We start from the raw sequence: 23158 nt of genomic DNA on the forward strand, positions 1-23158 counted from the left end.
ACAATATGAAGCACCTTGAGGTGACTATTGTTGTGTGGCGCTCGATACCATACCAACCACTTTATTTATAAAGCACTTTTAAAAACAACAACAGGGCTGACCAAAGTGCAACACAATAACATCAAACATAAAAGACAAACACAGAGGGTGAAGGGGTACAACAAAAAAGTATCATTAAAATCAAAGTCTCACACTAGGTCGAAGGCCAGGGAGTAAAAATGTGTTTTTAACTGACAATTAAAAACAGCAAGTGAAGGAACATGTCTGACATACATAATTTTGGACCGCACCTGCAAAAGCTCCATCACCTCTGAGTCTGCATTGCATCTTTGGAACAAGTAAAAGCATCCGGTCTGATCAAAGGGAACGAGATGGGACAGATGGGTGCAGCAGTTCAGATAAAATGGGGCATGACCATTTGGGGACTTAAAAACAAATAAAAGAATTTTAAAATGGATTCCTAAATGAACTGGAAGCCAGTGAAGCGAAGATAAAAATCGAGCAGCAGCATTTTGCACCAGCTGTAGGCGAGCAGTGGAGGCCTGGCTGATTCTGATCAGGAGAGCATCACAGTAATGACGAGATGTTATAAACATGTAAGCGTGAGAGAAGAGGCTTGATTTTTGAGTCGCCTCAGCTTGAAGAAACAGGATTTCACCACGGTGTTTACCTGAGTATCATTTTCACACCTAAATTAGTGATAATGGATTTATCACATGGGGCCAGAGGGGAAAGGTCAACACATGGTACTGCCGGGTCTAAACAACAGAATAATTTTTGTCATTAAAATTCAGTGACATCCATCCCCTGACGTCTGTAAGGCAGTCAAGGAGGGAATATATAAATAAAACTGATTGGTCTGCTTTCAATCACATGACTCATCTGTTGTCCACGTGGCCTTTTGTTCTCCCAGTGTGTGTGTTCAGGAGTGTATATGCAGGAATGAATGAAAGACTGTGGCCATGAATGTGCACATTTATCTTTAATGTGTTTTTATCAAAATAGTTAAACTTTTTTGTAACTGCATGTTGTAAAAAGTGTAAATAAAGTTATTGATATTGATTCCATAGTTGAGTCAGATTTTATCAGCCTTGGTATCAGTTTACGATTCCAGGACTAATTAAAAAAGGCCGTTCAGCTGAGCTGGAAGAGAACGTCACGTTAAAGGACAAAGAGCGAATGCTGAAAGCTTCTGAACCCTAACAAAGGAGCTACTTTGATTCCTTCATTTAAATCCATGTGTTTTACTTTGCAGCTCTGCCAGAGGTCTTCTAGCAGCTTTTGCTCTGCTCACGTTATCTGCAGGGTGTTTACAATTAAAGCACCTTGAGGTGATGGCTATTGTGAGCTTTTATATAATATAAAGTTATATATAATAAAACCACACTGAGCCAAAGCAGCTGACTCCCTGTACCAATGCAGAATCATGAAGGCCCGCCTCAAACCACCGCCACAGCATAAAGAATCTGCTGCTAATGTCTTGGTGCTCAATCCCAGTTAATCAGTTTGTTGTGGAGCTTTAACAGTTGTAGCCAGGCTTTTAAGTTGCAGCCTATTCAGTGACACACTGAGGCGTGCAGTGGAGGACAATGGCTCGTTTGGTTAAAAATGCTCCAATACAGTTAAAGATTTTGAGTGTGCATGGCCACCTCGGAACATCAGCTCTCATGTTCATGTAAATACACGTCGAACAACACCACACGTGGAATATGTAGTACATGACCTTGGCTCAGGCGGTGTCTAATTCAGTCTGCTGTAGTTTTTGAGGGCAGCACCGCAGGCGACGCACGCCTCGCTCCCACTCAGCACCCCCGCCCAAGCCTCACATGACCCCAGGCTATCTGTCTGACAGCCAGCAATTAGAACTTCACCAGTAACTACCCCAGACCCTCATTAACAGTTAATTAAATCAAATCTATCAGGAATTATCTGTTTAAACCTGGGAGGAACATCTTCAAGAAAGCTTTCTCAAAGGAAGAGACGGCACCGGCCCTTTTGTTCTGAACACGTCGTCTGTTACCTGCACTGTGAATCAAGCTGTTATAGATCCCAAAGCTTGCCTGTGTGCTCAGTCACTGTCCTGAGGTTTTATTTCTCATCCAAAAATCAAATTTTACCCATGAAGCTGAAAGCGTTTCACAACCAAATGTAGTTTTTATTCCAAAAAGCAGCATTTAGGAGCTGAAGCTTTACACATTCTACCTCAACAGGAAAAAGGTTTCATCCTCCATAATTTAAACATATATTTCACAAAAATAACATCCATTTATTTAGTCTCAAACAGGTAACAAAAGGCTACAAAAACATTGGAGACCTATGCACAGAAATAAAAACATAGAAAAGTTGGTGTGGCTGGACTGGTCACATGGGCCCATCTCATCTTCATGACTTCACTGCTGCGCCATCAAGTGAACCTATACGTGACACTGTCAAGGAAAATGACTTCTATAAGAGTAACAGCACAGCTGCAACAATCCCTGCATCACACAGCTGACATGTCTCTGCACACACACACACTCACAAAGCACCAGGAGCCCCTCTCAGTGTGACCACAAACAGCAGGACAGGCAGACGAAGAGGAATCGATCCACACCCAAAGAGGGAAACATGACAGCAATGTAACTGCATGTTTAATAGAAAAATATGTTGTGGGGAAAAGACCCTCTCTCTTTGGACAAAGTTTTTTTCAGATTTGGCTGGTGATTCTACACATGCGCTGCTCGTATCCCAGTGACCACTGAAATGAAAGTTAGGCCTTTCTCCTCGTTTACACGGGATTCAAAATATCTGCCAAGAGGCTGCTGAGCTGAGACTTCCCAATTTCAAACACCCAAAGCCACCAAAGCCACCCCTCAGCCCAATCAGGAAGTCTCAGACGATCCGGCCATTCAAAGGAGACTGCACTGATTCCAGCTTTGAGAAGCTGACACACTAACAGAATGATCAGCACTGTCCCATTTCATGTCTGACCAGCTCAGGCTGTCAGCAGTTAGAAAAAGTGGAAAAGAGAAAAGCTATCTTGCTGCTGTTTCACACAGCGGTGTTCTCTTCTCGTCTCCTGTGCTGAGGAAATACCTGTAAAAGTGATGGAATTTAGAACCATCCATCACTTATGCTGCTGAAGGATTTCCCATAATGCATTTCTTCTCCACTCCCCTTGCATCTATGCCCTCACTGTGTCCTTAATTTTTGTCTTTGTGTTTCACCCAGGTGTTGCTCCTGTTTTCTGTTCATCTTCTTCTGAAGTCTTGAGCCCACAAACAAACATGAACATGTTTTAGTTGAGAGACAGAGAAAGGCCCGAGTCACGCAGCACAAACCAGAGGCTTGTGTTCAGTTTTCTCCCCTCAGTGACGGATGCTGCCAGCTAGAATGAACGGTGACATCATTGAGTGCAAGAAGCTGCAGTCCAGGTGATGTGGGAGGATTTGGGGTTTTTAGTGCACTGCGCACACTGTAACTAAAACACAATCTGTGACCTGGACCTTCAAGAAGAAAAAAGCACTGATGCTACTTTTCCACCACTGAGGTGCCGGTGCTCGTGCCATTGCTGGTGTCGGTTTCAATGAACCGGTGAAACGCTTAAGAACAGGCCTGTGAACTGCTCCTTTACGTATGTGTGGGCGGGTCCTCGTCTGGACACGGAAGCCATAGAGCGCAAACATGAGAGAACACACTCCCCTTTGTTGTGCTGCAAACACATTTTACGGTCCAAATAAGACTACTGCAGCATCTGTGTGCAGCACAGAGGTAAACACAGACAGCAATAACATGCAAGATGACAAGTACGCACTTTGTGTCCTTTTATCTGTGATATGCTGACTCATACAAAGCAGCAAGTTCAGCCTTAGAGCCCAACATAATTCACAGCCGTTAAAATCGCTTTGCTTTCCTCCTGTAATACACATGTAATACAGTAGAAAACTTTATGTTGACATAGCAGAGTCACGCGTTCTTGGTTCGAGACCAGCTAGCCTGCGAGGCCCGATTTGAACCCGTTTTTTCGGCCGAGCACCGAGTGCGTTCACAGTGGAAAAACCGCTGAAAGGTTCAAATACCGGCACTGGAACCCCGTCTGCTCCACTTTGTTCAGACTCAGTCAAATCCAGCACATCAGTCTCTCTCACTGATGTTGTGCGAAAGCATAAAGAGCTCAGAGACTGTCCCGTTTATCGGTGAGGTTCGGGGCTGAACGGGTGGGGGGGTGTAATGTGGAAATATTCTGGAGTATCAAAACTCATCAGGCTGCTCTGAAAATATGCACTGATCACACCACAGCATTTACTCCTGATCAGTTACAACCATAGGCGGCTATATTAGCAGTTTAGCCTTTCATTCATGATGAATCCATAAATCTGCTATCTCACAATACTGTGCTTAGTGCCGACTGCAGTGAAGATGACTGTTACTAAAGGTTTCTGTGTCCCAGTGACTGCATGACTCCTGCCAGCTTTACTGTGGGAACATTTTGGGCTTCAGACTGAAGATGAGAGTAGTAGCAGAGACAAAGTAAACTAGTTATTTTTACTGACCAACAGGAAGCATTTTGCTCTGATTGCTGCGATCTTTGACTGTCACTGCTAAAGGATATGATTCATAGTCAAGCTTCTGGGTGAGAACTCCGGTCAGGATGAACTCAGCATTGTGGACATCTGAGAAACAGAGACAGCAGGAGAAAAATAATGCAGCACATCACTTCTAATTTCTGTGGCATTGTTACATGAAGCATATAATAGGCTGGAGAAGAGCATCTTACCAATGTTTTTCAAGAAGTATTCTCTACAGAGGTGAAGGTCATTGTCACAGGAAATTAAAATGATCTCTGGAAGGTTCTGCAACCGAATGCCAACATGTGGTTAGTACTTCATAGAGAGAGAAAAAAAAAAAAAGATAAACATCTTATATTTATTGTGAAAATAATGCCGGTTAATGTTTAATTTTGAAACTTGATGCGAACATAAAGGCTATTTCCATACTGTCACAGCCACCTCCCACCTGCAGGAATCTGTTTCAGGACATAAACGTGACATTTCCTCTGAGTGCAGAGACACTACAGAGCAGCAGCAGGTTTGAGCACCTTGTTCTGTTTATGCTCCATGATCTTCCTGTACGAGGGCTGCTTGGTTAGCAGCTTTCCTCCAGCACTCTCCAGGATGGATTTCATGGTGCTGAGGCTCGGGCAGATCCCTGGCGTGAGGTAGAAGTACTTCCCCTGCATCACCATGTCACACAGAGAAGGAGAGCCAATCATCAATCATCAGAACAATTCAATGTTCCCACATCTGTGTCTGTGTGAGCTCCGTCTTACTGGAACCTACACTGAGATTTGGAGTCTGGTTAACTGTAATATTTAAGCTCCATATTAACGTTAGAGTTCTCAACATCATTTAGTTTTTAGTAGTTGACAAAGAAGCAAAGCCAGTCAACGTTTCAGTAGTTCTTGCTTTTGTTACTTTTGAATTCTTCATTTGGAGTCATGAAAACCTTCAGCTGCCATCACACCTTAAAGAGCGGTGCACTGTGGGCTCTCTTTAGTGACTCTTCCAGGCTGAAGCCAAACAACACCTCTGCCTCCGCATCCCTCAGAGTGTAACTCTGCTCATCTGCAACACACACACAATTTTGCTCCATAGGAGTAATCAAAAATATACAAATAAAAACATAAAATGCAAGAGAAATTTTCCAGTTATACTTAATACTAAAACAGAAGAATAAGAAAATTCTGACTGCTCTGCAAAACAAAGTAACAAAAAAGACTTTTGCTGTATCAGTCCTGTGACACATACATACCCACAAACTTCTGACTCCTCCAGCTCTCCTCCAGCCAGTCTGGGCTGACAATATGTTTGACCACAGACATGGCAGTGAGGAACTTGACTGTGCGAGTCACCTTACTGGCCACCAGGTGAGTGACTTTCTGGCTGTTGTCTGCAACTTCACCGCCTAAAGCATGTAACCTCTGCAGGGGGGACAGAGGAGGACACATTCAAACACACCAGCTGAAGCTTTAGGAGTAACAGTGTAACATCAGTGTTCTCACTGCTCAGGTCTTTAGTCTCTAACCACACATGCAGTGTTTGAGTGGCAAGGCTGCCATTACCTTGGTGTACTGCTGTACTTGCATGGGCTCAAAGCCTGTGAACATGACCCGAGGAGTGGACTCTGGAGGAAGCTTCTTACTTGGGGACTGTATCTCCTCCAGTCTTCACACACAGAGACAGAAATGCCATTTACCCACAATATCATTAGCACATGGCAGTCTGCAGAGATGTGTGGACCTTCTCTGTTCTTCTATAGGGACAAGTGACAGGCTGGTGCCTGACCTACTGTACTGACCTGGCCTTCTTGTTTGCAGGCGGATTGGTTGAGTCACCAATCTTCTGTTTCTGTAGCAGCTTGAGGCTCTATTACAAACACAAGAAAAGCACGATCATGAGCCAGCTACACAGAAGCACAGAAGGGCAAGAGAACACGCAAAACAGGGGCAATCTTTACCTTTTCTTTTTTAACCCCTTTTGGACGACTGTTGCGAATTCACTACAAACCGCTTCTGTCTTGAATGCAGCCAAGATGGCACATTTATTCCACTAATGATGGTTGATGCATATTCATTACAAACCAAAGATTGTATTAGAAGCATTGGTTCTGCCGTCTCGTGTTCGGAGTGGAAACTATATCCGGTTGATGGAGCGGAAGTGCTGGCACAGCGGTACGATTTTGGCTGCTAATGTCTAAAAAAGAATTTCCTAAATAAAGGCGAGCAGTGTGAAAATAAAAATACGTACCAACTTATTGCTTGTTTCTACTGCTGATCTTCCATTAATAGACTACATGTGACAAACATTTCAGAAGTTATTTGCATTTTTCACTGTGTAGCATTTTCGCGACATTAGGCAGTTATGGCTGCGTACGGACCATGTTGTGTTTAGGTGCAGTAGAAATTGCAATGCCTGTGCACAGATTTCCAATGTTTTGATGAATGTTGCTCCTAAATCATTTCTCTGTATTATTGTAGGGTCTTTACCCACAATACAAAGCGCCTTGAGGCGACAGTTTGTTGTGATTTGGCGCTATATAAATAAAATTGAATTGAATTGAATTAAGTCCAGTTTCTGCCAAATTTATTTATTTTTTTTTTTTTTAGGCAGAACTAAATGAGTACAGCAACATTTTATGGGAAACAAGTTGCTGCTCTTCAAATGAGTCAAAAGTGATTACAGATATCTTAGTGATAGTGAGGATCTTGATGAAGCATGTAGACCCACACAAAATTCCAACAGCCATCACATGGCAACTGCTACCACCAGTGCTACTGATGCAAGAAGGCAACCAGCCAGTACTACAAAGAGAAGATGGTGAAACACCACAAATCTGCAGGACATTCCAATTTAGCTGCTTTTCCTGATGCTGAGGAAATCAGACTAGCCATATAGTACTTGCTGACACTGATCATTTGGATACTACTGTAGAGCAATATAATCTGTATTGCACACAAAAAAAGTCCAAAGACTGCGTTCAAATTGGATTGAAATGAACTGGAACAGTTTACTGGGACTTTAGTGTACATGAGTGTTACCAAGGACAAGAATGTACTAGTCCAGTGACTGCTGCATAGCACAGGTGGCTGATGTGATGACCTGAGCCAGTGCCAAGTGCAAATTTTACCTGTGCCTAAACAAGAACAACTGCTTCTATGACTTCAATTAGATTTGCTTTTATCAATGTTTGTATAGTAACACCAATAAAACTGTCAACATACCTGAAACTTCAAAATTTGTTTAATTACTATTACACCCTATTATGCCTAATGTTGCTAATTTGCATCATACCTAAATTTATATCTATTAAATGTGCTATATTCAAATTAAGTCTCAAGTTAATTTAGCATCTATTTTACAGCAAAAACACAAATATTTTTTTAATATAACTAAATAAATTCAGGTAATAAGGGGTTAAGGAGACTTTCCTGTGAATAACTATTGGTTAATAACTATTATCTACACTGATCACTGACTGAGATGCTTTTTGATGTAACAAACAGAAAACATGACACTCACCGCCAAAGCTTCAGAAGATACTTTGATTGGTGTTCTCCAAGCAGCTACAGAGAAATACACAAAGCAATCAGGACGACAGCATCACACGCACGCACACACACACAGTCTAACCATTCTGAGTGACACCCTGAATCTTTTGAAACAAGATCAAAGCAAGCAGCCTTTCCACTGAGTCCTTATAAACAGAGTCCTTCTAGACTGCATGCAGGTCAGATTCAGTGTGACATAAATGCCTGACCTATTACCTCATATCTTTAAGCTTTCATAAACAGTAGCTTGCAAAAGTATTTATACCCCTTGAACTTTTCCATATTTTGTCACATTACAGCCACAAACATAAATATGTTTCACTGGAATTTAATGTCAAAGACCAACACAATGGTATATAATTGTGAAGTGGAAAGAAAATTATACATGATTCAAAACATTTTTTACAAATAAACTGAAAAGTGTGGTGTGCAAAAGTATTGAGCCCCCCTGAGTCAATACTTTGTGGAACCACCTTTTGCTGCAGTTACAGCTGCAGGTCTTTTATGTCTCCACCAGCTTTACAAATCTAGTGACTGAAATTTTTGCACATTCTTCTTTGCAAAACAGCTCAAACTCAGTCAGATTAGATGGAGAGCGTTTGTAAGCAGCAGTTTTCAGATCTTGCCACAAATTCTGGATTGGCTTTAGGTCTGGACTTTGACTGGGCCGTTCTAACACATGAATATGTTTGATTTTAAACCATTCCATTGTAGCCCTGGCTTTATGTTTAGGGTCGTTGTCCTGCTGGAAGGTGAACCTCCGCCCCAGTCTCAAGTCTTTTGCAGACTCCAACAGGTTTTCTTCCTGTATTTGGCTCCATCCATCTTCCCATCAACTCTGACCAACTTCCCTGTCCCTGCTGAAGAGAAGCAGCCCCAGAGCATGATGCTGCCACCACCATATCTGACAGTGGGGATGGTGTGTTCAGAGTGATGTGCAGTGTTAATTCTCCGCCACACACAGCGTTTTGCATTTTGGCCAAAATGTTCAATTTTGGTCTCCTCTGACCACCTTGTGGCACCTTGTTCCACATGTTTGCTGTGTCTTCAACATGGCTTCTGGCAAACTGCAAACGGGACTTTTTATGGTTTTCTTTTAACAATGGCTTTCTTCTTGCCACTCTTCCATAAAGACCACATTTGTTGGTCTATTTGACCACAGTGTTGCTGCGACAAATAGTTGTCCTGTGGACGATTCCCCCACCTGAGCTGTGGATCTCTGCATTTGGTCCAGAGTCACCATGGGCCGCTTGGCTGCATCTCTGATCAGTGCTCTCCTTGTTCGGCCTGTAAGTTTAGGTGGACGGCCTTGTCTTGGTAGGTTTACAGTTGTGCCGTACTCTATCCAGAAATGGAAAGAGTACGGCACAACTGTAAACCTCTCCACAACCTTATTCCTGACCTGTCTGCTGTGTTCTTTGGACTTCATATTCTTCAATATTCTCTTAACCAACCTCTGAGGCCGTCACGGAGCAGCTGTACTTGTACTGAGATTAGATTACACACAGGTGGACTCTTTTTAGTCATTAGCAGTCATCAGGCAACTTCTGAATGCAATTGGTTGCACTCAGAGAACAGGGGGCTGAATACTTTTGCACACCACACTTTTCAGTTTTTTATTTGTAAAAAATGTTTTGAATCATGTATAATTTTCTTTCCACTTTACAATTGTATACCACTTTGTGTTAGTCTTTCACATTAAATTCCAGTGAAATATATTTGTTTGTGGTTGTAATGTGACAAAATATGCAAATGTTCAAGGGGTATGAACACTTTTGAAAGCCACTGTAATTGCTCACACAACATGACTCTTTTCCAACTGTGGTGTAATCAGCCATACATACCGAGCAGGTTCTGAACCAGCTGGGGGTTAGGCACCAGCGGTTCAGGATGTGTGTAGATGGAGTATCTGCTGTGCTGGATTTGTCTCAGTGCTTCAAAGTTGCCCAGCAGTATATCACACAACCACTGGGCATTCACACACGGGATCTTCCACTCCTTTGCCTTCTCATATTTAAGCCCGTTGGGTCTAAGGGGAGATCAGCGAGAACAAACACTGTGCTTGAAAACTGAAGGTTACACCCCGGCTACCAAAGAGGTTACAATGTTGTCTAAAAGATAAATCTAAATAAAGAATGAAATCATTTAGAAGGTGGCATTTATTATTTTTCCATTGACAGTAGCATAGAGATAACACTGAATGATGAAACTGAAAAATGTTTGAAATGTCTAGTAGATATTTGTCTTTGATGAAGTTGGGCAATAAAAGACTGGAACCATGAGGAGGAATTCCCGACTCTGGGAAGGACTGTAAATAATTAAACAATTTAAGCATAATGTCACTCTTCTATTTTGTGTATGATTAATATGGACACAGAGCACAAAGAGTTCCACTTATGACACCCCCAGCAGGAACTCATCCTGACCCCCAGTCTTACTCTTTGCAGATGAGGACAGTGTTGCTGCGACAAAGATATCCCGTGTATCTGGCACCAGCCAGATAGGCCATCAGCTTTAGATCATCTCTGTCAGCATCCACAAAGCCAGTCACGGATATAATCTGAGGAATGACAGAAACAAGGATTGGAGTAAATCGTCAACAAGCAGAGAAATTTTACTTCCTGGCAATTGGAGTGCAGTATTTTATAGTTTGTGCCTTCACCCAGTACAGAAAGATGTTAGGCTGCTTTAGAAAAGCTACAAGAAAAAGTAGCCGTACGTGCTGAGAACAGGGTTTGGCTCCGGGGGGGAAGGCGAAGGGCAGATGTAGCGTCCGATGAGGAGGAACCATCCTCTTCTTCTTCAGCACAGTGTTGAGCCAGTGGGCGGTTACACAGCGTTTCCCCTCTCTGAGCGCCTGGCAGGGCAAACATGTTTTTGGTTCAACTGAAGAAGCAGAAGCTCAATATTCATCACACCATCAGTCACACACGCTTCCTCCTGAATTCTCTACAAAAACTTTCCACTTGTCTGATTCAAGCGTTTTTGTCACCAACACATTTATTCACATGAGGGGAAAGTAAATTTTGCACTCAGGTCCTGTTTAAAAGAGTCATACATACTGAAACAAGTCACAAACGGAGAGTTTGTGACTTGTTTCAGTATGTATGACTCTTAGTATAAATAGAAAATGTTATGACACCAACATGTGAGACTGCCTCACAGCGAGCGTTCTGCATGTTGTGATGGCACATATCCTTACCTGTACATACATGCTGCTGACTTGGCTCTCACACAGCAGATGTGTGCAGCGGCTGGTCAGGGTGGTGTCAACAGATCCGCCACACACCTGAATGACCTGAGGAAGGAGGTCAGTAAACAAATACTCATCTCTCTGAAGCTGACCATCATTTCCTGTCTTCACCCTACTCTGAGTCACTGACTTACCCTCTTCCATGTAGCGAGGAGCTGCTTGTCAGCCATCTGTTCTGGGTAGTCAGCGATAACGAACACACAGCCCAGGAGGAAGCCATCCAGTGGGACTGGGGGAAAAAAGCAGAATCACAGGCTGAAGCTAGTGCAGAACCTGACAAAGCAAAGCCACCAGCAGCAGCTTCAACCCAACACCTTCTAGCTCCTGTTTAAAGAAGCTCAGCTTCTCTCTAGAAAGTTATCACATCATTATGGTCTCAATCACCAAGCATGCTTATTTTCTTAGAAAGACTTATACAGGCTCTGATGTCTGCTGACAGCTAGCTCACCGTTCCGTTCCCTCCGATTTTATGGCTAAACAAAAAAAAAAAACAAGAATTTTCCTCCAGAAAGTTTCACCGTGTTTCCAGTAAGACCTTAACAAGATGCTGTTGACCGCATGCTGAGCTGGCTTAATGTCTTGTTTCCATGAATGTGTTTTAATGGGTTCTGTGTTCAGAGTTAACCCATTAAAACACAAGTCATGCAATAACACAAACTAAATAATCAAGGCAGCAACAGACAACCAGTCGCCATCTTTCACTTGGTAAAATTACTATTTTTGTCACTGAGGACGGAGCAGTGGTGAAAATGTCGTAAATACACTTAGACAAATGCTGTAGTCCGGACCGTCGCAGCTGATTCTGCTCGGTGTATAAAATCTGTGTAGCAGCAGCAGTGTCTGTGCTGGTCAGTGCTGCAGTCTGCTTGCCACATCTACTGTAGGTAAGACTCACAGACAGTCAGACCCTCATACAACCATGCTACAAACAAGCCGGACATCTCCAGCCCAGTCAAAACAGGCTGGCCTGTGAAATTATTACAATAAAAACCAGAAAGAAATATGGAAACAGTTTCACTAAATTTCCTGACAGAGAATCCAGCTGCTTGATAAAGAGCCCATGACATTTGGGTCAATCACTCTCAAATCATCACAGGCCTTCTTCCTTCGACAATCTCAGATTTGCATAAAAATTTTATGACCCAAGCAGGCAGTGCAGGTTCGCGTCCTGACCGGTCGCTCTTTGCTGCGCATCTTCCCCCATCTCTCCTCCTGGTTTCCTGTCTCTCTACACTGTCAGATAACGCTGCTATGGCCAAAAAAAAAGAAAGAAAAAAAAAGTTCATATTGCAAAAGAAAACATGACAAGTTGTACCATAAAACCAGAAATATTAGTAGACAATTTAATTTAAATGGAACAAAATTCTGGAGTTTGAAAAGGACACTAATTATAACTGAGAAAAAATTTTAATTTATGTTTAAACACCGCCTCAGATTTCAATGTGTGAAAAAACAAGGCCTTAAAGATCTTTTTGAAAAGATAAATATCTAGAAAAGTTCGCTATATTGCCAAAAGTATTCACTTGTCTGCCTTAATCCACAGGAGAGGCGAAAGAGTCAGAGAGACTAATCAACTTGCGTTTCGATGTGACCCCAGCAAATCACAAGACTTCTGAGGCCACCATTTGTCTGTTGTGTGGCTTAGGCTCAGCTTGTTTTGTATCAAGTTTCACTCTGGTGTTACTTGTTAACACCAATATAAAACTGACCCTGATCACCCACCACAGTAACTGTGGCTTAACTCACTTTCTTGCCCCGGCTCGTGTCCAAACAGCTGGGAGACGTGAGGAGGCTGCTGGAGCTGTGGCTGCAGCATGGTTGTCTGCTGCTGATGTTGCTGCTGCTGCAGGGCCTGCTGATGTTGCTGCTGCTGCTTCTGTTGCATCTGTTGCTGCTGTTGCAGGAAATGCTGCTGCTGCTGCTGCTGTAGATGCTGTTGATGCATCTGCTGCTGATTTTGCTGTTGCTGCTGTAACATCTGCATGCGTTGCTGCTGAAACTGCTGTAGCTGTTGCTGCAGCACCTGCTGTTGCTGCAACTGCTGTAGTCCAGGCCGTAAGAGCGGCTGAGGTCGCAGCTGCTGCTGAGAGAATGCATGCTGCTGCTGCTGCTGCTGCTGCTGCGGCTGCTGCTGTTGGGAAAACATCTGTTGGTGTATTTGCTGCTGCTGTTGTAAAAACTGCTGCTGCTGCAGAGGCAATTGTGGGAATCCCTGTTGTTGTGCAACCTGTGACTGTTGCTGTTGATGTTGGTGTTGTAGCTGAATAATCTGATGTTGCTGCTGAAGGTGCATCATGGGATGCTGTGGTTGCTGTGGTAACTGCTGATGTTGTTGAGCGGCCTGGTGTGACTGTTGCTGTTGTAGTAACTGTTGCTGCTGCTCGGCTGTGAGGGGCTGGCCAGTCAGTTTGGATTGATTAAAGAGAAGAGTATTGGTGCTGTTAGGGGTCTGAGCATGGCTCTGATTGGTCTGCTGCTCCAATGGCTTTGTCTGATTGGCTGTCAGATTCGGGATAATCTACAAAAGAGATAAACAGAGGAAATGTGAAAACAGGAAAGCAATGCTGCACGACCCTGTGGTTTGAGGCACTTGTGAAAAATACAGCAAAGCTATGTGCTAGATCTAAAGAAACATGTCTGGAAACATCTGCCTACTGTGCAGCAGGAGGTCTGAATAAGAAGGAACACTGCATGCTGATATGAAACAACTTATAGACTTTATTAGACCTTAACTAATGCTGGTTCTGTACTGTGATGAATTCTGAAACCTGACTGAAACTCTAATGGTTAATACACCTTTTCCACGTCAAATCCAAGCACTTTCAAGGTCAATTTTCAAGATTTTCCAGCACATTAACACTGGGATACATATACAAATATATATATATATATATATATATATATATATATATATATATATATATATATATATATATATATATATGTGTGTGTGTGTGTGTGTGTGTGTGTGTGTGTGTGTGTGTGTGTGTGTGTGTGTGTGTGTGTGAAAAGGCAGGTTCACACACGAGAACCTGCCTGTCACAATTTCCCACATGTCTTCCCCTGTATCTCTCCTCTGCATCTACTGAATAAAGCCATGAATGGCCAAAAAAACCCCCAAAAAAACCAAGATGGTATTATGCAATAAGTCACTTGACAGAAACCAATAACTACTGATAGGTAATTCTGGAGACTTTATTCTCCAGACTGTGAGCAAATCCGGTTTAAGCAGCTCTTATGTTGCTGCCACGGTGTAACTCGGTCTAAACACAGTAACCTGAACTATCCGTCAAAGTGACCAATCACATTAGGCTCCGCCCAAACGGTCAAAAGACAGTTTCTTCATGGGTGTAGAATTCAGCTTGTATGCGTAAAGTTTCCTCATGAGAGTGTGACCCTGCAGCAACACGGGCGCAGCTACGCTCGCGGAATGACATTATTTGTGCAGATTATGTTTCTTCTTGAGTGTGACTTTTGACCTAAATACCTTTCATACTCGTCTTATCCATAATTAGAATTTGCACTTTTCCAGCCAACACTCATTAAAACGGCACCTCTGTCTTCAGGGGAGGGGCGGGGTCACAAACAGACTGACAGGTCACATGCAGACGTGCAGGCCAGGCCGAGAAATTTTCATTTTAGACTTTCTGACTCATTTTCTTTCTCCATCTCATAAGTGAACTATTCAATCAGTTTAAAAAAAACAAAAAAAAAAACAACAACAACAAAAAAAAACGGTTACAATTTCAAGCAGTTTCAAGCACAATATCAAAAATTCAAGCACTTTTCAAACCTTGAAAACACAATATTAAAATCCAAGCATTTTCAAGGATTTCCAGCATCCGTATGAACCCTGAACTCTTCAAATAAACTGTTCCTCTGCAGATGATCAGTTAGCTGTTTTACAAGCAGTCTTTCAAGAATCTTTGAGAGAAAAGGAAGGTTGGAGATTGGCCTATAATTAGCTAAGACAGCTGGGTCAGTGATGGCTTTTTAAGTAATGTTTAATTACAGCCACTTTAAAGGCCTGTGGTACATAACCAGCTAATAAAGACAGATTGATCATATCTAAGATTGAAGCATTAATTAATGGAAGGACATATTTGAGCAGTCTAGTAGGAATGGGATCTAATAAACACACTGATGGTTTGGAGGAAGTAACTATTGAAGTTAACTCAGAAAGATCAACCAGAGAGAGTCTAAACAAATACCTGCAGTACATGATGATACCTCTGTGAGATGGTTACGAATTTTTCTTCTCTAATGGTTAAAATTTTATTTGTGAAGAAATTCATGAAGTCATTAATAGGTAAGGTTAAAAGAATACTCGGTTCAACACAGTTCTGACTTGCTGAAAAGAAACCTGGGGTTTTCAGGGAATACTTAGTTTCTATACGATGTCGGGACGAGATCCAGAGTATGATTAAAGTGGTGGGTGGGCTGGTTTACATTTTGAAAGAAGCCAGTTGAATCTAGATAGATTAAATGCAGTGTTGAGGCTGTCCTTTTCAGCATCTACATGGACATTAAAACCACCCACTATAATTATTTTATCTGAACTGAGCACTAATCCAGAATCATTATTCTGAAAAATTATGACTGAAATAACCACTGAAGATTAATGTGGGACACACATCATAATGTATGTTAGCATTTCCACCATGGTGTCCTGTCTAGTCAGCATAAGAACAATGTTAGAGAGACGTGTGGTCCTGCTCAGTGAAAACAAACTGCATTTCTAAACGTGCAGAGATCCACTGCTTTTCCTTACATGAACACTGGCTGGTCGATTGGCAGGCTGCATGTCAGAGTTGTTGGTGATGTTGCGGAGCGTTCTAACAGCTGGGCTCCACCCTGGCATACTCTCTGGAACTGACACACCTGAAGAGTACACAGAAGTGATACCTTCATCAGCAGGATATTGTATGAGGAGTAACAATGGTCTTAAAAACAAAGATACAAGTACAAATGCCAGTGTCTGCCTCCACAGGTATCCTCCTGTTAAACTGAGTTACTTCTCACTATTGCTGAATAGTTGCTCATAGTTTTTTAATACTATATGGATTCTACCTTGCAATATACAGTCCCTTGAGGTCACTGTTGCTCCAAAGTAGCGCTATATAAATAAACACTGAACTGATTACAGAAAATATTTCTAAAAAACCCAAAACTCCCCTCCCTGGCTTCCAGGGAGAGGGGTTTTTTTGGTTTTTAAAATTATTCAAAGGAAATTTTAAGTCATTCTGTGCTAATTCCAACAGCAAACAACAATGCAACAACTAAAATAATAAATTGGTCACTACCTGGTCATTACTTACAACAATCCTCTCTTATTTTAATACAGTCTGCTCAATCTAGCACTCTAAGAAAAATAATAGAATATATTAATATTTACTAAATGGAAAATTTTATTTAAAGAATATTAAGTGAAAATGAATATTAATGGAAACAAGAAAATCTAAACAACACTGAGCTTTGGCTCTGCTGGCTGCTGATTGCTCCAAAGCTCAGTGCTTCTGGCAGTGTACTAAAATGTGTGGGTTCACCCTGTCACACCTCAGCATCAGGGAATTTTCCATTCTAACACATTTTCAGACATACGGGTTTAAGTTAAAGTATTTTATTTAGCACTGATCAACCAACTGCAATTTTCTTGGCCAATTCTGATTTTTGCTAGTTCTACTTTTCTGCCTAAGAACTAGAACTGGCAGCATATACAAACAAAAATCGAATTTTCTCCAGTGCAAAATATTATTTTCATAACAGAAGAAATTATTCAACTTTACAATTTTCCCCAAACTGCACCAAGTCACAGGATCCTGTAACAAACTGATAATAAAGTGCTCTGTTATTGGAAAGAGAAAATAAACTTAAAAATATACACCTTTACCTGACATATTTCACCTTACCAAACAAAAGCAGGTGAAACAGATTTAATCAAAACAAATGTCAGGTGGCTGTGGCTCAGGAGGTAGAGCAGGTCATCCACTAACTGGTAGGTCAGTGGTTTGATCCCTGGCTGCTCCACAGTGTGAATGTTAGAAAGCACTTATACATAGAAGAAAGTGCTTGTGTGAATGAGCGAATGAGGCATGCTATATAAAGCACTGAGTGCTCAGAGTAGAGGAGATAGGTGCTGTTTAAGAACCAGTCCATTTACTTCCATCATTTTCTAGTACGTTTAACAGTTCAGTAGATAACAGGGCTGCGACCCTTTTCTCTTTTTCACTCTTCTCCATAATTTTCCTCATAACTTTGCTAATACCGAGGTTGCTGACTTTAGCTTTAATCACTTTGCTTCTGTTAACATCATGAAAGTGCCCATGTTCACCTGTGTGATTTGTTTAGATATATAAGAACCAGTCCATTTACAAAAGCACTGTCAACACTTTCACTACTGCCTCTAAAGTAGTTTGAGAGTGTTGTCAGATAAGTCGACATCTTCCATGCAAACCACTGGCAACCACAGCAGTCTGCTAGAAACCAAAGCAATGACAAGGTGTTTTTTCAGGGCAGCACTGTATATCTCTTTACAACCAATTTCAAGATAGTGACAACCAGCAACCTCCAACCATTTGCAGAATACACATAGGTTGCCAGGTTCATTGATGGGTCCTGCACGAATGGAGCTTTAGCAATTGATTTCACAGCAACTGCAATCAACCTATAGCAGCCACTCGCTAACTGATCAGGAAAAACAATTTTCCTCTGGTGTTTACCAGATGGTCACCGACTGGTCTAGGTCTGTGTGACTGGGGTCAGAGTTCTCTCACTGCTATAACCAAGACTTTAAATTTATTCCTGTTGGAAGCTGCACAAATGCAATACTCTTCTGTCTGTGGCAAACAGGATGATAATTATCATTTAAAATATATGTTGTTGACTCAGCAAATACTGTGTGGAGGTGTGTCAGATAGTATATACAGTGTACAATGCAGGCTTGACCTACAATGAGTTTTTTTTACCTTGCTGTGTGGAGTGAGCAATGGCGGCAGCAGCAGCACGAGCCTCTGCAGGCATGGCACCTCCACTGCCAGGCACAGGAGGCACTGTAGCACACAGGTTGATCAGCCCACTGCCTGTGGATGACACTGGGTCTTTAGTGCCAGGTGGCCCAACCCGCCGTCTGACTGTGCCGGTTGTAATAGGAGGTGCTGGTGTGACCACTTCAGCTGGTGTCCAATTGAGGTTGGTGCCCTCCTTCTCTGTGGAGGAGTCGTCGTCAGAATCGTCAAACATACGTTCACTGCGGCGCTCAGGCTTGTGTGGGGAGGTCGGGGAGACAGAGTTCAATCTTTTGGGTCCTGGTCGTCTGCGGGGGCTAGACTCCTCACCGGATGAGCCGCCACTGGACAGTCGGGATCGTCGGGGGCTGTAGCTTCCATCCGACTGGGACTGATGGTCGTATGACTCCGCCTCACTCTCCTCCTCTTCATCAGGTTCCACATATGTGAGTCTGGGGTGATAGAGTGTCTCATCCTTCCTGCCTTTATCTTTAATACATGCAAAGAGGGAGAGGTTATTGTGGACACTCTGAAGCCGCTTTTCCACCAACGGGGTTCCGGTGCCGTTCCCAAAAGAACTGGCAAAAATCTTAGGAACGGGCCCGCGTTTCCACCGCGCTTGCGAACCGCTGCTTTACATATGAGTGTGGGCGGGTCCTCGTCTGGACACGGAAAAACCGCGAAGCGCAAACGTGGGAGAACACGCTCCCCTTTCTTGTGCTGCGAACACATTTTACGGTCCAAACAAAACTACTGCAGCATCTGTGTGCAGCACAGAGGTAAACACAGACAGAAAATACGAGCAAGACGACCAATACACACTTTGCATTCTTTTATCTGTGATGTGAACTGATACAAAGCAGCAAGTTCGGTCTTAGAGCCCAACCTAATTCACAGCCGTGAAAATCGCTTCACTTTTCTCATGTAATACACGTTATATGGTTCTTGGTTCCAGACCAGCTGGCTTGCAATGGAAAAGCGGCTTGACTGACTAAATATGACACTGGGGGAAGGGATAAACTTTGTGCCACAAACTAGTGAAAATGCCCATTATCAATTTTACACAGAGCAAGATGACAGTACTCAATATCTTGTTTTATTTGACCAAAAGTCCAAATTCAAAGATATTCAATTCAACATGCAACATGATAAAGAAAAATGCAGTTTGAAGTAGCAAATATTTAGCAACTTGATAAAAAGCACCGCTGGACTGCACGGACGTTACCTTTAACAGAATCTGTGATCCAGTCGGGGGTGACAATCTTGATGCCGGGGTGCTTCAGAGCACACTCAAATTTGGCCTGGAGACAAACACACAACTTCTGTGTTAGTAGTGATGTTGAATTGCTGTCCCTGTAACTCTGTGATGTATGAGCAATCAAATATCATGTGTAATTAAATTGAATAAGTGGACATAGGTGCATCTATGAAACATTCAGGTATGACTTTGTGTCAAAAAGAAAGAAGTAGCCATACCAAATCTACACTGATGGTAAAGAATGAATTCTATGACAGAAATTTATAGCAATAACGTGCACAGTGAAACTAGTTTAGGTTCGACTCCATGCAGAGTTTACACTCACCCCTTTTGGTTCCTTCACTACTAAATGAGTGACCTTTTTGTTTAGGTTAAGCTGACAGTCTCCTCCATAAAAGGTTATGTAAGCCCACAGAGCACTTAGATCATCAGGAAGCTGTGTACAAACAACACACAAGGTTCACATCTTTCAAAGGTGAGTACAACAACATACACGATCGATGTATTCAGTGATACAACAAACTCATGCACAAGCACCTACCCTGGGAAGACAAGCTGTGACACCAAAGAATATCTGTCCTGATTCTGGTGAGAAGCCAGTAACTCTGTGAAGTTTATGGTTACGGAAAAGTCCTCCTTTGTTTTTCATATGACCCATTGGTAGGGTACAGCAAGCCAGTAAAAACTGATGTGACACAACAGCTAATTAGTAGCCACTGATTAACACCTTTGTATTAGCTTACATATATCAACAAGGCCAACAGTGGCCAATACAATTGTCCACAGAGATTCATTTATTTCTTTTAAACGGCAGTCTGAGTTGTGTTAGTGTTGATGGTGTAAGGATACGGCAACAGGTCTCCACATCGGACCGAGAGGATCACCCAGGACGGCTGAAAAATATTAGCAGAACCATAAGTCAAAGGTTGAGATTCTCTCTGTTACATTAGTTTAAATTACTGCTGGTACAGAACTAAAATGCAGCGAGCTAAATAAGCACATGTTCTGCTTTTACTGGACCTGTCCCAAATATGTAGTGAGCATTAGATGGTTCAGTGAAACACTAAGGCTTCACATGGGCTGGTGGAGCAGAGAAAAAAGACAAAAACATTTGATAAGCATATCGCAACAATCCTTACTTTGACAACTGGAAGGTCAAAGACCTCTCTTGACTCGCCCACCTCAGGGTTGTCCCCATCCTCTGCAATGATGTGAGTGGCCAGAGCATTGTAGGACACCTCCTTTCCTTTTCCTGCTTTTAGCAGCTGCACCACCTGGAATATGACACGAATTCTAAGTTCCACTTCAGTTTAAACATGTCACTGGCCAAAGAGTCACAGGGACAGCAACATCACCACTAACACAGAAGTTGTGGGAGCCAAACGAGTTCACAAAATTATTTTGAACTAAATCAGTGAGAAAGGTGTTAGAAAAGCAAGCGTGTTGTTTCGTGGGTGGGTAAATATCAGCAACACATCATCAACAGAGTTACTCCAAATGTATGTAAATATAAATTATGACACAATGATGTGTGCAAACACAGATGGATGCTTCAAACAAACTCTGTATTAAGGATTTGAAAAGTTCCATTTATATCCTGATGTCTATTAATATCGCTTCTTTGTTGAGCTGTAACTATTTTCACCTGTTCTGATACAATATCAGCAAAGCTTTGGGACAAAAATCCTGGACTTGTCAGTCCAACTCGTCCCTCAAGAGACAGAAGAGGAGCGGAGTGGAGTCAGATCTGTTACTGACAGACGATGCTTGGCTGCAATACAACAGAAATATGTAGTGACTATAGGTGTGTGCAAAAAGATAATTGTTCAATTCAACGTTCAAGACCAAACCACCATTAAAGTGATTCCTCACTGATTGACAATTGGCTTGTCACATCCCTTAACATGTGACACACTAACAGCCAATCATTTGACAGCTAAGAAAGAAAGTGAAGTTCTGTGCCTCTCCTGAGTGCCAGTGCACTATTAGCAATTGCTAATAGTGCACTGGCAACTATTAGCAATTGCCAGTGCACCTTATGGGGTGGCTGTGGCTCAGGAGGTAGAGCAGGTTATCTACCAACTGGAAGGTTCATGGTTCAATTCCTGGCTACTGCAGTATGCATGCCAGAGTATCCTTGGGCCCATACTGAACCCCAAGTTACCAAGTTGCTCTCTTATGCAACAGTAAGAATGTGTGTGAATGTTAGAAAACACTTTAATATAGAAAAAAAGTGCTTGTATGAATGGGTGAATGCAAACGTGTTGTATAAAGCATTTTGAGTGCTCAACTAGAGTTTTTCTGGGCTTTAATAAACATATGTAATTAAAAACGATCAATAACTAATATAAACATAACTGAAACACTGTCCCATCCACTCCTACTTCAGACTACAGGAAGAAACAGCCCACCGTACTCACGCAGCCAGACACCCAGAAATATTCAGACTGACAAACGTCAGTCTTGGAGCCCAACAACAGCAATTATGATAAGACTATGACTCATAACTGTATTGTTTGTCTCATCCAGGCTCAGAGGAGTGTGAGTGGGCAGTACCTTTTGGCAGGAAGTCCAGCTCTGTACCACAGGTGTGCAGTATCAACGGACACATGCAGCATAAAAGCCGAGCAACTGAGCAATGTTGACATCCACAGATGGATGTAAAATAACATAATGTACCGTAGTGCAGTGTTTCACTCCTTATCTGAACCGCCAAGCAGCAATACCGAAGCTGCTTTTTTTTTTTTTTTTACAATGCTAGCAGCGGCAGCAGCAAGTCCTGCTTGCCAAACCGCAGGCTACAAGCTAGCAGCTAACCTGCAACACTAGCAGCTAGCGATAAAGGGATGCGTGAAAGTGCAGCTTGAAGCAGTTTCTGCAGAAAGTATTCAGCCATCGAGTTTCGCTGACGGCCCCAAGCACCGTTACATGGCCTGACAGAAGCTAGCTAAAGACAGGTGCTACTTAGCTTCTTTTGCATCACCTGCTTTAGATTCAATGAGTCTAGCTAGTTAGCATGCTACCAACTAGGCTAAAGCTGCTAGCGTCCAGAGTCTCACCTTTTGGTCAATGTCCCCCACCACGTAGAATTTGACATCTTTGAAAAGCTCATCAGAAACCTTGTTCTCCTCTTCAGACATGTCTGTCCATGAAGGTGGCGGGACTGTATCGTTGAAACACAGCAGAGAGCTCACAGCAGAAAGTGTGCGCGCTTCAGCAGCTGATCACAGGACCCGAGACGCTTAGCGCCAAACCGCCGAGCGCGCCGGACTGCAGCATTCTCCGAGCGCGAAGGGGGGCCGGCGATCACACACCAACACTTCCCCCATTTAGTCATTTTGTCTTTTAATTTTCTCCACACACTGCATCGTTAAATGTAGCATTTAAATATTGTTAATTAAAAGAACTCGTATAACAGATTAACAAGGGCGGGTATTTATGAATATGTTTTCCACTGGACACAACCCCCCCCCCCGGCGATATGAAAGTTGTTTTTCTGTGAACGTGTGAGCAGATTATCTCAGACTGGGAGCTTGAGGTCAAACGCAGCGGATAGC

General features: G+C 42.5%; 1 protein-coding gene across 2 annotated transcripts; it reads right to left on the minus strand.

Annotated features, from left to right (window-relative positions):
• Positions 1-2154: 2154 nt before the first annotated feature.
• paxip1 (PAX interacting (with transcription-activation domain) protein 1) lies at positions 2155-22843 on the minus strand. Of its 2 annotated transcripts, none has more exons than XM_030752553.1 (23): positions 22661-22843; positions 20741-20875; positions 20451-20494; positions 20143-20206; positions 20022-20037; positions 19569-19631; positions 18305-18832; positions 16111-16220; positions 13086-13857; positions 11474-11568; positions 11289-11384; positions 10806-10943; positions 10525-10646; positions 9931-10115; positions 8058-8101; positions 6337-6404; positions 6101-6203; positions 5791-5959; positions 5503-5603; positions 5078-5212; positions 4757-4832; positions 4592-4652; positions 2155-2420 (listed from the first exon to the last, which is right to left on the minus strand). In XM_030752553.1, exons 1-23 carry the CDS (start codon positions 22739-22741, stop codon positions 2405-2407), a joined length of 3222 nt encoding a protein of 1073 aa, XP_030608413.1. In that variant the 5' UTR covers positions 22742-22843; the 3' UTR covers positions 2155-2404. The 2 variants fall into 2 exon arrangements, with proteins under 2 accessions (XP_030608413.1, XP_030608412.1); XM_030752552.1 differs by having other exon boundaries at positions 19569-19644; positions 19927-20037.
• Positions 22844-23158: the final 315 nt, after the last annotated feature.

The sequence above is a fragment of the Archocentrus centrarchus genome, chromosome 17 (genome assembly GCF_007364275.1).
Source record: "Archocentrus centrarchus isolate MPI-CPG fArcCen1 chromosome 17, fArcCen1, whole genome shotgun sequence".
Taxonomy (NCBI): Eukaryota; Metazoa; Chordata; class Actinopteri; order Cichliformes; family Cichlidae; genus Archocentrus; species Archocentrus centrarchus.